This window comes from Ceratotherium simum, chromosome 21, assembly GCF_057802395.1.
Source record: "Ceratotherium simum simum isolate JZ-2026a chromosome 21, ASM5780239v1, whole genome shotgun sequence".
Lineage (NCBI taxonomy): Eukaryota > Metazoa > Chordata > Mammalia > Perissodactyla > Rhinocerotidae > Ceratotherium > Ceratotherium simum.
This window is the reverse complement of record NC_141920.1, coordinates 17,299,039-17,313,221: the sequence shown is the minus strand read 5'-3', so window position 1 is coordinate 17,313,221 and position 14,183 is coordinate 17,299,039. Positions and strand designations below refer to the sequence as shown.

Sequence of the window (14,183 nt, the reverse complement as noted above, 5' to 3'; positions counted from 1 at the left end):
GCCTCCTTTTCCCCAACCCCCAGCTGCGGCGGAGCCCCATCAAGAAAGTCCGCAAGTCCCTGGCTCTCGACATCGTGGACGAGGACGTGAAGCTGATGATGTCCACGCTGCCCAAGGCTCTGTCCTTGGTAAGGGGTCTGAGGGCCGGTCTCAGCAGGGCGGGGCTGGGGGGCTGAGGGAGGAGGTGGGGCTGGGCACCCCTTGCCCTGGTTCAATCAGGGCAGCTGTGCTCCTGTCTTTCACAGAAAGATTTACTTGGCAAGTGTTGCATTGCTAAAACATGTTTGAAAACAACAGGTCCAGGTCCCTGCCGCCTTCCCTTGCACTCTGCTCAGGGGAGTGACCCCAGACAGGGGCTCAAGGCACGGCCCGGTGGTCGGGGCACATCTCCCTGGGATGAGTGCTGTCCAGTTCCCAGGCCGATCTCAGGAAGGGGGCTGCTGCCTGTGCAGGACGTGGGTCCCCAGAAACCATGCCATGCTGTTGATCCCTTGTAGCTGACAATGGGGCCAGCCCGTCTTGCCCTGGCCCCCAGTGGGAGGCAGTGAGAGGCGTGGCGGGGATCATGAGACAGAGAGTTGCTTGTCTAGGTCTTACAGGTACGGCTGCTGCACCCGTAGTCCTTGTAGAGAAACCTCACTTTGTCCAGAGATCCCCACCAGGCCAGGGACTTAGTGCCCTCTGGCCAGACCTGGGGCTGGCATCGCCTCGGGCACACAAAATAATTACCAAAAAGAAAACACTGTAGGGCAGGCAGTTAAGAGCACAGGATTGGAGTGGGGTGGGCCTGGGTTGTCCTGACACCAGCGCCTGCTCTCTGGGGTCTCAGGTCCCTGAGCCCGAGGTTCTTGCCTGTGATAAGGGCACCGAGCCCAGCAGACTAGGAGGGTAAAGGCCGAGTGGAGCGGGGAGACTGGGAAGGCCTGGGGGCGCTTTGCACAGCTCCACGTGTTTGCTGGTCGAGGCAGGCGTCTCTGACTGCCCGTGGATGTTTCTGGTACCTGGAGGAGCTAGAGCAGCTGAGGCTGTAGGGGAGCAATGAGCTTCGTGTGACAGGAGCCGGCATGATTGGGCGTTTTAGGTGCCGGGCTCTGAAGCAGGCGCTTTACAAATGTTTTCTTATTAATCTTTAAATGAACTCCCTGTCTGAAAGAGGAAGCTGGGGCTTAGAGAAGTTAATGCTCTGCCCAGGGTCTCCACAGCCGGCCATGTGGCTGGGATGTGACTGAGGTTTTCTTCCTTCCCACTAAGCGCTTGTGGCACAATGGTGAGTCTGACTTGGTTTTGATTTCAGCCGACAAATGTCCCATCAAGCTCCTCCAGCCTCATCCTGTCAGGCATCAAAGAGGACAACAGCCTGCTCAACCAGGGCTTCCTGCAGGCCAAGCCCGAGAAGCCGGTGGCCGCCCCAAAGCCCCGAAGTCACTTTCCAACCCCTGCCCCTGTGAGTGCCAGCCACGCATGTGGCATCACCTTGGTGGTTGCTCTGCTGCCCTTCTCCCCTCAGGGCCTTTGCACAGGCTGCTGCCTCTTTCTGAATGCTGTTTTGTGGCTCTCTTTGCTTCAGATCTCAGTCCAAACGCCACTCCCTCAGGGAACCCACGTACTGGGGAGACCACCCCCCACCCCCTGACAAGCCTCTCTTTTATGACATGGTCTCACTTGTAATTAAGTTGTTGTCTCTGTATTTGGTTGCTTAGCACATGTCTGTCCTTGAAGGCAGGGGCTGCCCTGGGCTGTTCACATCTCAGCGTCTGCATGTATGAACCCCTCGCCCCTCCTTCTCACCAGCCTGCGTGGCTGTAGCTTTTCCCCACCTGGAGACTGGTGCCACATGGAGAGGATAGGAGTGGCCACGTTGTCTGGCCCATCCTCCTTGCTTTACAGCTGAGGAAGCCCAGAGATGGGAATGACTTCCCCAGGGCCACCAGGAAGAGAGCACAAGAAGACTTGTGGCTTCTAGAGGGAGGGAGGGAGGGCCATAGAAATATCCCCGCCCCTCCCCGGCCAGGCTCACCGGGGGTGACTGGGAGCATGCTGTCCTTGCCTGGATGGTAACCCTCTCACCTCCTCCCAGATGACCAGCGCCTGGAAGACGGTGGCCTGCGGGGGCACCAGGGACCAGCTCTTCATGCAGGAGAAAGCGCGGCAGCTCCTGGGCTGCTTGAAGGCCAGCCACACGTCGCGGACCCTCATCTTGTCCTGAAGGGCTTGGGGGTCACGAGCCCATTCTCATGTTTACAAGGGGCTGGGGGGACCGAGGGGGTCTGTGAATTTGAGCCTTACTCAGATGACCGCCTGCAGGGAGCCTTCTGCCGCCAGCCCCTCCCCAGACTGCTCAGGTGGAGACAGCAGAGCCACCTGTTTCCTGTCTCCGAGTCCGGCTGCGGCTGCGGGCGGTTCCTGGTGCTAACAGAACAAAGGCCCACCCCTGGGCCTGCTCAGTCCTCTCCCCGGTGCCACAGGGAGCCCCTTAGCCTCTCCCAAGCCCTGTTCAGGCCCGGCCCCATCTCAGACCCCTGCTTAGGACAGGGGATGTGGCCAGCGAGCTCCTCCCCTCAACTGGTTGGTGCATCTTCTTGAAAGAATAAATTTGCCTTTCTCTTTCTGCAGTTCTGGGCCCCACCTTTGTCCTGGGCCTGGTCGTACTTCCCTGGTAACTGTCCTTTGGGCCCCCAGGGGTGTGGGGACTGGCACCCTCGTCCTCAGAGTGCAGCCTGGTCTGCACGGCCCAGGCCTGGGCACTCTGCAGCCTTATCCTGCGGAGGGGCCCGGAGTCCTGAGAGCACTTCTCACCGCTGCACCCAGGGGCGTCTGCAAAGCCCTGAGCACTTGTGGCTGTTGGGTGGGGGCGGGAGAGGTGGTGCCTCAAGGCCCTGCTTGGCCTTTGCCATGGATGGCTGACCTGACCTGTGGTGAGCTTGGCCCCCAGGTCAGACTGGTCAGCAAGGAGTGACCAGCAGCTAGGCAGAACCTCCTGGCCATGGTGGCCCTGACTTCTCAAGGCCGTGGCAGCAGTGCAGGCTGGGCTATGGCCTGCCCTGGTCATGGCCCAGGGGGCAGACCATGGTGCTTGGCTGGTAGCTGGGGAGAGTCGCTGGGGATTGGAGAAGGGCGAGTGCCAGGTCTGAGAAGGTCTAGGTCAGGGAGTGATGTTTTCAGCAGCGGGGGGGCTCATGGGATGGGGCATGTGGCCATCCCTGGGGGCTGAGGTCTCAGTTCACTGCAGGATGGCCCCCTCCCGGGGCAGGACCACACCTAGAGCCTGCTCAGTGCCTCTGGTCCCCAAGGGAGCCTTGGGGCAGGTCTTCTTGCTTGGGGCCCCCCAATCCTCTAAAGAGAGGAGGAGTGGGAGTTAGGCCTCCAGGGTTCAAGTCTGTCTGACCCAGACATACACCTGCCCTGCCGAGGTTGCACATGGGCTCCTGTCAGCATGGCGGAGCCCTCCCCAGGTGGCCCCTGTCCGGTCACACACAATCGTGCCTGGTTTGAGCCTGGCTGTGTGCTGGTTCCTACTCTTGAGAGATGAAGTAGAGGGGGGGCTCTGCCTCCTGCAGCCCGTGTGTGAGGCGGATGCTCCATCCTGTTCCACAGCGGGCTGTGCCTGCCTCACTCCTGAGCCTTTGCTGATTTCTTGGCTTGGACTCCCCCCCGCTCCCCAAACTCCTTCCCCTGGTGACCTGCAGGGCTGTCAGCGTTGATGGGCAGCCCCCGTCCCGCAGTGAGGGTGGGGCCAGGGGTGCCTTCATCCCTGGGGTTCGCACCACAGCTCAGTCTGTAGAACACCTACATCAACCTTGGACACAGCGTGCCTTGGGACCACCTGCCCACCAGCCCTCCCACCCTGCAGTTGATCAGAGGCTCCTGCGGTGGAGCCTGAAAATGGGGATTTTAAGAGCCATCTTTGGGCGATTCGCAGGCAGCTGGTCGGCGGCTACACTGGACGAACTGGCCTATAACGCGCCAGGGGCTTTTTGCCCACTTGTTCTCAGGGTTTATCCTGAGGCTCTTGCCTGGGACCTGAGGGAGGCGGCCACAGTATCTTCAGACCTATTAACTCGCCACCTCCGGGGAGCTCTGCACCGGAGCTGTTCTCTGCTTCCTGCATTAGATAAACACGCATCGAGGGTCCCTCCAACAGCTGCCCCTCCTCACCCAGGTGCCAAGCGTGATTCTTATGCCGAGGATACAACAGTAAAAAACCCCCAAGCCCCCCAAAACAACCTTGTTCTCAGGGAGCTTAAATTCTAGAGAGGGCAGATAACTATAAACAACATATATACAAACACACCAGAGGTAATCGGGGCTTTGAAGAAAGATATAGCAGCGGATAATAGCGTGGGGGCCAGACTGAGTGCTATGAAGAAGTGAGAGGTTTGAATGAGAAGGTTGGACACAGCTCTCGGCCACCATGGGGACAAGGAGGGAGAGCCCACTGGGGAAGGGGGGACAGGGTGCCACTTTGTCAATGCTGAGGGCCCCTCTGTGGTGTGACCGCGAGTTTTGGGACATGCAATGCTTGAATGGAGCCTGCAGCCCCTGGGTGGCCTGGAGAACTTGGCTGTCTGGGTTGATCCAGGGCCAGGTGTTTGCTAGGCCAGTGTGATGAGCAAGAGAGAGTTAGCCAGGGATGTGCCGGGGTGCTGAGCGTCTGAGTCCAGGAAGGGAGTACAGGAGTGGGAGGACCAGGGTCCCCCCCGGGAGATGACAGGTAGGAGGGACATGCGTGGTTCAGTTAGGATGGCCAAGGGTGAGTGTTCTGACAAGATCCTGATGGTGGCTCCGCATTTGGTGGCTAACATGGCCGGGAGGTGAAGGTGAGAGGGTCAGAGGCACAGAGGCTGTGGGAGATTATTCCAGTAATGGCCCCAATGAATCACTCTTCTCTGCAGCCATGCCCTTGAGTAGGACCCGCGTGGCCGTGACTTGCTTTGCCCAATGGAATCACACAATTACCATGTGAGGGACTGTGGGAGAACCTGCTGAAGGAGGCGAGAATGCCCCACCTTCCCAGCTGAGACCCCAGACCCTGTCCAAAGCCGTCCAGCCTCATCCGATCTAGTCTAGTCCAGAAGAACTTTGCCCAGCCAACCACAGACTCCTGAGAAATAATAAATCAGTATTGTTTTGAGCCACTAAATTTTGGGATGTCTTGTTATGCAGCAGAAGCTAACTGATACAAATGCTGTCATAGGGAACTGGGACTGTGGGTACTTGGTGGTCCAGGATAAATTGGTCAAGTGTCCTGGTCCTTAGTGATGGAAGGGCAGGGACTAGGGGCAGGAGGAGGCCACAGCCGACCCTTCACACCTGGGTTGGGCCAGCACAGGGTGGAGGAACAGGGCCTGCCAGTGAGCAGCTCACCTCCCAGTTGCGAAGAACTCGGGAGAATGGCATTCTCAATTTGAGGAAGCTGCGGGGGCTTGGAGCAGGCCAGGCACCCCTGGCGAGGGTGGGGGAGGTAAAGACGTTCAGTGAAGTTTGGTGACATATTTTTAGGTACAGGGTGTTTATTTATAATGTTTGGGATATGTAGTAGAGCATTTATTTGCATTTTTATATCTCCCTTTTGATAAAGGGAATTGTTTTCCAAGATGCCTTTAGATCTTAGATTAGATATTTGTCTATTTTTTAACTTATAAAAGCCTTACACGAAATTCAAATGATACAGAAGTGTATAAATTAGAAGGGAGAAGTTTTCTCTCATCCACCCCATTTTTCTCAGAAGTAACCACTGCTAATAGTCTAATAAAGTGCTTCTCAAGTTCTGATGTGCACATGAATTATTTAGGATCCTGTTAAAATGCAGAGTGATCTGGGAGGTTCTCAGGCGGGGCCGGAAATGCTGAGCTTCCAGCAAGTTTCCGGGTGATGCTGAGTTGGGGACTGCACTTTGAGTAGCTGGGATATAACTGATGTGTTCATTCGCTTAGGGTAAAAAAAATAAGGTACCATATTTTTTATTAATCAAATTCAATGTTTGGAGATTTTAGGGCTATTATTGTCTTTTCTTCTTCCTGGGTTTCCATGGCACCTCCTAGAGCCTCACTTACTCCAAGAAGTCAGTCCTGGCAGCTTCAGGGCAGTGTTGGCCATGTGGTTTCCATGGTGATAGCCCTCTGCGCCCCCTCCACCTGCCCTCGCCTCCCAGGCAGTGGAGCATCTGCCTGGGAAGGAGCCTGTCCAGCTGCAATTACATGTGTATTGTACTGGTTGATTGTATGACCCTCCCCACCTGTGTGTAACCTCCGAGGAGCAGGGATGACACCTGTCATGTTCACTGCTTTATCTCCAGGACCTGATCAGTGCCTGGCACATAGTAGGTGCTCAACAAACATTTCTTGAACGAATGATGAAAACCAAGCGAGATCAGCCATCCTGTGGCTGTTGTTCTGTGTTCCTGAGCTAAGGATCTCCACATTAGACCACTCAAGGCGGGGTTGCCCTCTTGACAAGGCCAAGGGAAGACCTGAATTTCTGCTGTGTGACCACAGGGCCAGATCAAAAGGTGTCCATGGTCTGAGAGTCGTACGGGTGTCTCGACAGGCGGAATCTCCCACTTCTTCCTCTCCAGCCACGCAGACAGAGCCCCTTCAAGAGCCCAGAGGCCTCTTCCCAGGCTCATGCCCCACCTCCTCCCAGGAGGAGTCCCTGTCCCAGACCAGACCACGTCATCCATTGACACTTACCTGGCCCGGGGTGACTCTAAAGGCCTGATTCACAGTCTCTGCTCATAACTGATAATCCCAGATCTCTCCTACATGCCAGACTCAGTTGTTTATGGTTTTCCTTTTTTTTTAAATTGTGGTAAAAACACACAATATAAAGTTTACCATCTTAACCTTTTCCAAATGTACAGTTCAGTAGTGTAAACTATATTCACATTGTTGTGCAACAGATCTCTAGAACTTTTTCACCTTGAAAAATTGAAACTCACACAGCTGAACAACAGAAAAACAAACAACCCGATCAAAAAATGGGCAGAGGAAATGAACAGACACTTCTCCAAAGAAGATATACAGATGGCCAATAGGCACATGAAAAGATGTTCAACATCATTAATCATCAGGGAAATGCAAATCAAAACAACACTAAGATATCACCTCACGCCTGTTAGAATGGCTATAATCACCAAGACAAAAAACAACAAATGTTGGAGAGGATGTGGAGAAACAGGAACCCTCATACACAGCTGGTGGGAATGCAAACTGGTGCAGCCTCTATGGAAAACGGTATGGAGATTCCTCAAAGAATTAAAAATAGAGATGCCCTATGATCCAGTCATCCCACTACTGGGAATCTATCCAATGAACCTGAAATCAACAAAATCAACAATCCAAAGAGGCTTATGCACCCCTGTGTTCATTGCAGCATTTTTCACCATAGCCAAGAAGTGGACGCAACCTAAGTCTCACTCGACTGACGATTGGATCAAGAAGATGTGGTATATATAGACAATGGAATACTACTCAGCCATAAAAAAAGACAAAATCGTTCCATTTGCAACAACATGGATGGGCCTGGAGGGTATTATGTTAAGTGAAGTAAGCCAGAAGGAGAAAGACAAACACTGTATGATCTCACTCATGTGGAATATAAACCAACACATGGACAGAGAAAACTGTATTGTGGTTACCAGGGGCTATGGGGGTGGGGAGTGGGCATAAGGGGTGAAGGGAGACATATGTATGGTGATTGACAAACAAAAATGTACAACCCAAAATTTCACAATGTTAAAAACTATTAAAACATCAATAAAAAAAAATTGAAATTCTGTACCCATTAAATAACAACTCCCCATTTCTCCCTCCTCCTAGTCCCTGGCAACCACCATTCTACTTTCTATTTCTATGAGTTTGACTACTCTAGGACTCTCATATAAGTGGAATCATACAGTATTTGTCTTTTTGTGATGGCTTATTTCACTTGGCATAATATCCTCCTTTTTAAGACTGAATACTATTCCATTGTATGGATATACCACATTTTACTTATCCATTCATCTGTTGGTGGACCGTAGGGTTGTTTCTACCTCTTATCGGTTGTGAATAGTGCTGCTATAAACACGGGTGTGCAAATATCTCTTCAAGATCTTGCTTTCAGTCCTTTTGGATATATACCCAGGAGTGGAACTGATTGAACACATGGTAATCCTATTTTTAATTTTACTGGTTTACGTTTTGTTTCAATAAGGTTTTTGGTATTTTCAGGAAAGCTGTATTCTGGGTTGTTAAAGCCTTTGCCACGATGGTGTGACTCTGTCGCCACCTGGTGGCCGTTAGTGTGTTTTGCAGCAGCAGGGAAAGGGGGCCATAGAACTGTCTTGAAGGTCTCAGAAGGTCCTTGAAGCATTTTTCTGTTTTCCAGACCCGCTCTTCAGCATCCCCATCATGCGGTTGTCTGGCCTTTCTTGCACTGACAGGGAGAGGTGACTCTATTCCTTGGCATCCAGCTCCATTGTTGGACAGCAGCTGTGAAAAAAATGATTCATTACCCAGAGAAAAAAATCCTCCCCCCTGTCATCTCCAAAGCAAAAGTGATGACTAAGATGAATGGGAAGCTGGTTTGTGGGGAAATCAGGGTCCCAGAACAGGCCAGGCTTAGCATGAGAGCCTGACTGCCTGAATTCACCACTTTCTTCACAGACCCCAGTGTGAATCAGTTCTGTGTTCTAGCTGTTTCTAGAGATCACCGGGCCTCTGATTTAGTACTGATAGTGATTTAACCTCCTCTAAGATGGATTTTATGTTTCCGCCATTGGCCATGCATGTTTGAAAGTAATTAAAGCTGAGTTTTGATATGAGCTGAGAATCAGACTTTTCACTGCTACAGACTAGTGGGCCCAGCTGGTGAGGAGGAAGGTGTTTTGCTGATATATTGGCTAGGCTGAGCTGTAGGTATTTAGGTTAAAGCACATAAGGAATGGGACAGTCTGACTAGCGTAGGTGCAGAGCCTGAGTCTCAATGCCCTTCAGAAAGGTACAGTTGGGGCAATGTCTGTCTCCTCTCTGAGAGAGTCCCTGCACTCTGTCCGGAGAGCAGCCTGGGCCTGAGCGCCCAGTAGATGCTCAGTAAGTGTCTCATCTGCCATGAAGTGATGGGGTAGAGAGAAAAGCCCGGGGCAGCCAGAACCAGAGGGGTGGGGAAGGTTTTGTCATTTTTTAGTGCTGATTTCTAGCTTAATTCTCCAGTAGTCAGGTGACATAGTCTATGTGGTTTCACATCTTTGAAATTTGTTGAGACTTGCTTTATGGTCGAGCATATGATCAATTTTGTAAACGTTCCTTATGCATCTGAAAAGACTGTGTCCCATTTTTGTCTATGCTAATCCTATTATCCAAATATCCAATATCGTAGGGGTTTTTTTGTGGACCTAGATTAGCCAACCCCCAAATGGCACATGATAAGAATGTTTTTTTAAGCTGCTGAAGGTTGGGGTGGTTTGTTACTCAGCATTAATGTGGCGATAACTAGCTGATACAGAAGTAGACTCGTGTCCGCTCAAAAGCCCTGAGAAAAATGAACAGTGTGCCGTGGGCTCAGCAGGGTGGAGGAGGAGCATGGGAGACTCAGACCTTAGCTAGACATGAGTGGGATGGAGCATTCTGGAATCCAGAGCCAGTGTGACTATGCCTGTGTCTTGGTTGTTCTCGAGGACGCCTGGCAAGATTTCCATGGCTCTCCTGGCAGCCATGGATAAAGCTCTGACTCTGGATCAGACAGTCCTGGGAGGGGATCCCAGCCTGGCTGTTACAGGTCGTGTCTCTTTCCTGCTCTGAGCCTTGGAGTCCTCGGCTATAAAGTGGGAGAATCCGTAACCTTTCGGGGTTGTTGAAGGGATTGGAGAGAACCCTGGCACACACTTGGGCTCAGAAAATAGGAGCTCTTATGACGTTATTACAAAATGCCTTCTCATTCCTTTCTTATGCGCAATAAACCCACAAAGGAGACGTTCATGTCCTTGCTTCAGTTGACTGCTCTGAGCGGAAGTTACTAGAACGTGGTCGTCAGGACTTGAGCCTGGTCTTGGACTAGATGGCTAGCTCTTTAGTGTGCCCCGTTCCGTGCAATCACTTGCTTCATAGTTATTATCCAGCGAAGGAGGGCAGTGCAGTAGGAAAAGCATATGCATTGGACATAGATTCAATTTTTAAAGACTTTCCACGGAAGTTCAACACACAAGAAAGTACACAAATCCCAAGTGTACAGCTGGATGAATTTTCACAAAGAACACACTCATGTAACCCAGATCAAGAAATAGAACACGACCAGCACCCTGGAAACCCCGCTGCCTCCCACGGAGGGTAACCACCATCCTCACTTCAAACACCATAGATTTGTTTTTGCCTTTTTTAAACATCATGTAAACTGAATTCCACATTATGTGAGATTTACCCATGTTGACTTGGGTTGTTATAGTTTGTTCCTTCTCATGACTGTGTAGTATTCCATCGTGTGAGTTTTCCACAATTTACCCATTCTCCTGAAGGACGTGTAGAGTGTTTCTGGATTGGCTATTACAAATAGTGCGTTATGAACAGCTTCTCCTCATCTTTTAGTGAACTCCTGCACATTTCTGGTTTGTACGTATCTAGGAGTGGAATTGCTGAGGATGGGTTCCATTTCATTAGGACACTTGCCACTTGCTAGCTTTGTGAACCGGGGCAAGTTACTTAGCTTCTCTGAGACTCACTTTTCATATCTGTATATTGAAAATGAAAATACCTGCCCCTCAGTGTTGTGGCCAGGACATAATATAATAATATCCGCAAGGAAGGCGCCTGGCCCCAGTACAGCTCCCCTTTCCCTCTGGAGCCCCCTCTGCCCTAGGACGTGGCTTTTCTGCCAGGCTCCCTCTTTGCCAGGAATCCCCAACACGAACTTGGAAAGCTTGCCTGCTGCCCAGGGCTGGGAGGGCTGCCTTTCCCAAGTCCATCTGCTGCTCTCCTTTCTGTCAATCACTGGCGCCCAGCCCAGCATTCGCTTGCTGTGGTCACTGTCACCACTAACGAGTGTCTTTACGATGGTCCCTGTTAGAGTGTGGCTGGCAGCTGGTGTTCTCCTGGAGACAGGCCCTGCAGAGGCAAGGGCCGAGGGCTGAAGAGGAGAGGGAACAGCTGGCTGAGATCCAGCTCAGGAACTTAGAATGGGCATTCCCCCTCTCTTGCCTGGTCTTTCCCACTAGATCTCCAGGCAGGAGTTTTTCTTAAGCCCTTTATTTCCTTACTCTTCCTGAAGCACCTTGAGTCAGGCCATGAGGGTGAGAGTGGGCCAAGTGGGGAACCTGCCTACAGGGGGCTCTGTCAAGATAGAGCTACCCTTTATCTCTATGTAATGGCAGCCTGGAGCTTTGTGTTAAGAAGGATTCTGAAAGAGTGCTATGATTGATTAGTTATGTCTGTTGTACGCATGGGAGGTGGTGGTGGTGGCACACATTTCACGTATTTACTACTATCTCTGGCTTAAAGGTATTGGTTAGTATTGATCAGAATGGACATGTACTTGATTTAGAGAGATAAAGGGAATATTTTTTTAATAGGCAAGTTAAATGTTTTCATTTATATGATTATTGATATATTTGGATTGATTTCTATCATTTAATTGTGTTTTCTCTTTGCTATTCCTTTTTCCTCTTTTTCTTTGTTGAATTTATAAAGTTTTCTGTAATCTCTTGTCTGTTTTCTCCTCTTGCTTGGTTTGGAACATATAAAAATATTTCTGTTATTTTAGAGGCTATTTAAAATTTTTAATGTACATTTTTGTTATTCAATGTTTTTATCCTTCTGAACAATGCCCTCCCCTAGCGTATTTTTATCTACAAGTTTTGTTTTATCATTTTGAATGCAAAATTGATGATTTTTTTGGTTAATTAAACTTGTTTACATATTTTATAAATTTACTTATTCATCATTGTTTCTCCTACTCCATTACATTTTTTTTTTTTGAATACCACCACCACTGTTACTACTATTAGTAGTTGGCATTGAGGGCTTCCTATGTATTAGATACTGTCCTGGTCATCCTGCTGGTGTTAAATCCCTTAGTTCTCCGCACAATCCTATGAGCTTATCACCCTCGCTTTGTGGCTGAAGAAACAGGATCACATTTCGGTCCTGCAGCGGTCAGGCAGCTGTCCAAGGTCTAGCAGACAAGAGGAAGTAAGGCTGGGCTTCAGTCCCAGCAAGGCGTCTTGCAAGTCCCTCCTTGTATCCATTGTGTTGCTCTTTGCTCTGTGTGTGTTTAAATTTTTTATTTTGAAGTCATTTTAGGTTTACAGAAAACTTGCAAAGATAGGACAAAGAGTTCCCCTATGCCCTCCACTTGACTTCCCCTAGTGTCGACATCTTACAAGACCACGGGGCATTGAGCAACACTAAGACATTCACATTGGTAAAATACTATTAACTAAACCACAGACTTTATTTGGATTTTACCAGCTTTTCCACTGATTAAAATAGTAAGACTAACAAGAAATTTTCACATATTGAGTTATAGGGGAAGCCATTCTGGTTTAGATCTGATTCAGCCTAAAACTTGTTTTTCCCAGAGCAGCCTGACTCATGGCCCAGCAAACATGCATTGTACATCTGCTTCAAACACTTTCCCAAAGCAAAGAATGCACTCTTTCCAGATGGGGATGTAATGGCTCCTTCTCTCTGACACTGATACCTGTACTTCTTTGAATATAAGCTTTTCTTCCCAGAGAACTAAGGTCAAGTTGACCTGCTGTGTATGTGCTAAACTGCAGCAAAACATCTCCTTGTGATTTGGGGGGAAAAACTGTATTTCTGTCATGCTTGATGTATGTTCTTTTTTCTGAAACATGTATAACCATGCTGTAAACCACACTCCCCCGAGTGCTTTCTTTCTTGTGGAGAGAACACCTCTGGAATTAGTCATCACATTAGCTCATTAAATATCTTTCTTATCTATAGATTGGTTATTGATTATTTGCGTCAACACCACTAATCTCTTTTTCTGTTCCGGGATCCAATCCAGGATACCACATCGCATTTAGTATATATACATATATTTTTTAAAAAACTATTTTTATTATATAAGATTGCAAATCTATATAAAAATAGAGAGAATAGTAAAATAAACACATTTATATAAAAGTAGAGAACAGTAAAATTTATCCTTCACTCAGCTTCAACAATGATTAACTCATGACCAATTTGCTTCATTCATACCCCAAACCAAATTCCTTTTTTCTTTTTCTTGGTCCTATGGGCCTGCAGTTTACAGATATGTGCCTTACTCATCATGTCTTGTTTCACCTGCTTCCTAGATGGCAATTCTCTAGTCCATGCACTTTGTTAATCGTGGAGTTTCTGAGGCCAACATCCAGAACTTCTCTTTTTCCCCCAAGAATAAATCTTTATTTAATACTTTGTAGAGGGCCGGCCCTGTGGCTTGGTGGTTAAGTGCGCGCGCTGCGATGCTGGTGGCCCGGGTTCGGATCCCGGGTGCGCATCGAGGCACCGCTTCTCCGTTCATCCTGAGGCCGAGTCCCGCATACAGCAACTAGAAAGATGTGCAGCTACGACATACAGCTATCCACTGGGGCTTTGGGGGGAAAAATAAAATAAATAAAATCTTTAATACTTTGTAGAAAGAGTTGAAGGGGTCAGGGGTGGCAAAGTTATGATTGCTTTTATTTATTTATTTTTTTATTATTTTTTTAAATTTTTTGTTTATTGCAGTAACATTGGTTTATAACATTGTAAAAATTTCAGGTGTACATCATTGTACTTCTATTTCTGCATAGATTACATCATGTTCACCACCAAAATACTAATTACAACCCAAAAAATATGGAACGCTTCACGAATTTGCATGTCATCCTTGCGCAGGGGCCATGCTAATCTTCTCTGTATCGTTCCAATTTTAGTATATGTGCTGCCGAAGCGAGCACTATGATTGCTTTTAAAAAACTTAAGAGCCAGCCCTGATGGCCTAGTGGCTAAAGTTTGGCGTGTTCCGCTTCGGTGGCCCAGGTTCGGTTCCTGGTCGCAGAACCACACCGCTTGTCTGTCAGTAGCCATGCTGTGGCAGCCGCTCACATAGAAGAACTAGAAGGACCTGCAACTAGAATATACAACTATGTACTGAGGCTTTGGGGAGGAAAAGAAAAGAAAAAAGAGGAAGATTGGCAACAGATGTTAGCTCAGGGCCAATCT

The 14,183-nt window shown here is 49.1% G+C and overlaps 1 protein-coding gene and 1 non-coding gene across 3 annotated transcripts in view; one reads left to right on the top strand and one right to left on the bottom strand.

Annotated features, from left to right (window-relative positions):
* Positions 1-2,612, top strand: part of MYBL2 (MYB proto-oncogene like 2) — a 33,241-nt gene extending 30,629 nt beyond the window's left edge. For both annotated transcript variants that reach the window (XM_087445246.1, XM_087445245.1), the window contains 3 exons: positions 24-128; positions 1,295-1,444; positions 2,078-2,612. In XM_087445246.1, the coding sequence (XP_087301372.1) occupies positions 24-128; positions 1,295-1,444; positions 2,078-2,206 (384 nt within the window). In that variant the 3' untranslated portion in view covers positions 2,207-2,612. The remainder of the gene's footprint in view (positions 1-23; positions 129-1,294; positions 1,445-2,077) is intronic.
* An 11,199-nt stretch (positions 2,613-13,811) lies between these two features.
* Positions 13,812-13,918, bottom strand: LOC147914211 (U6 spliceosomal RNA). Its single transcript, XR_015555700.1, has one exon. It is a non-coding gene; the product is annotated as a U6 spliceosomal RNA (small nuclear RNA).
* Positions 13,919-14,183: the final 265 nt, after the last annotated feature.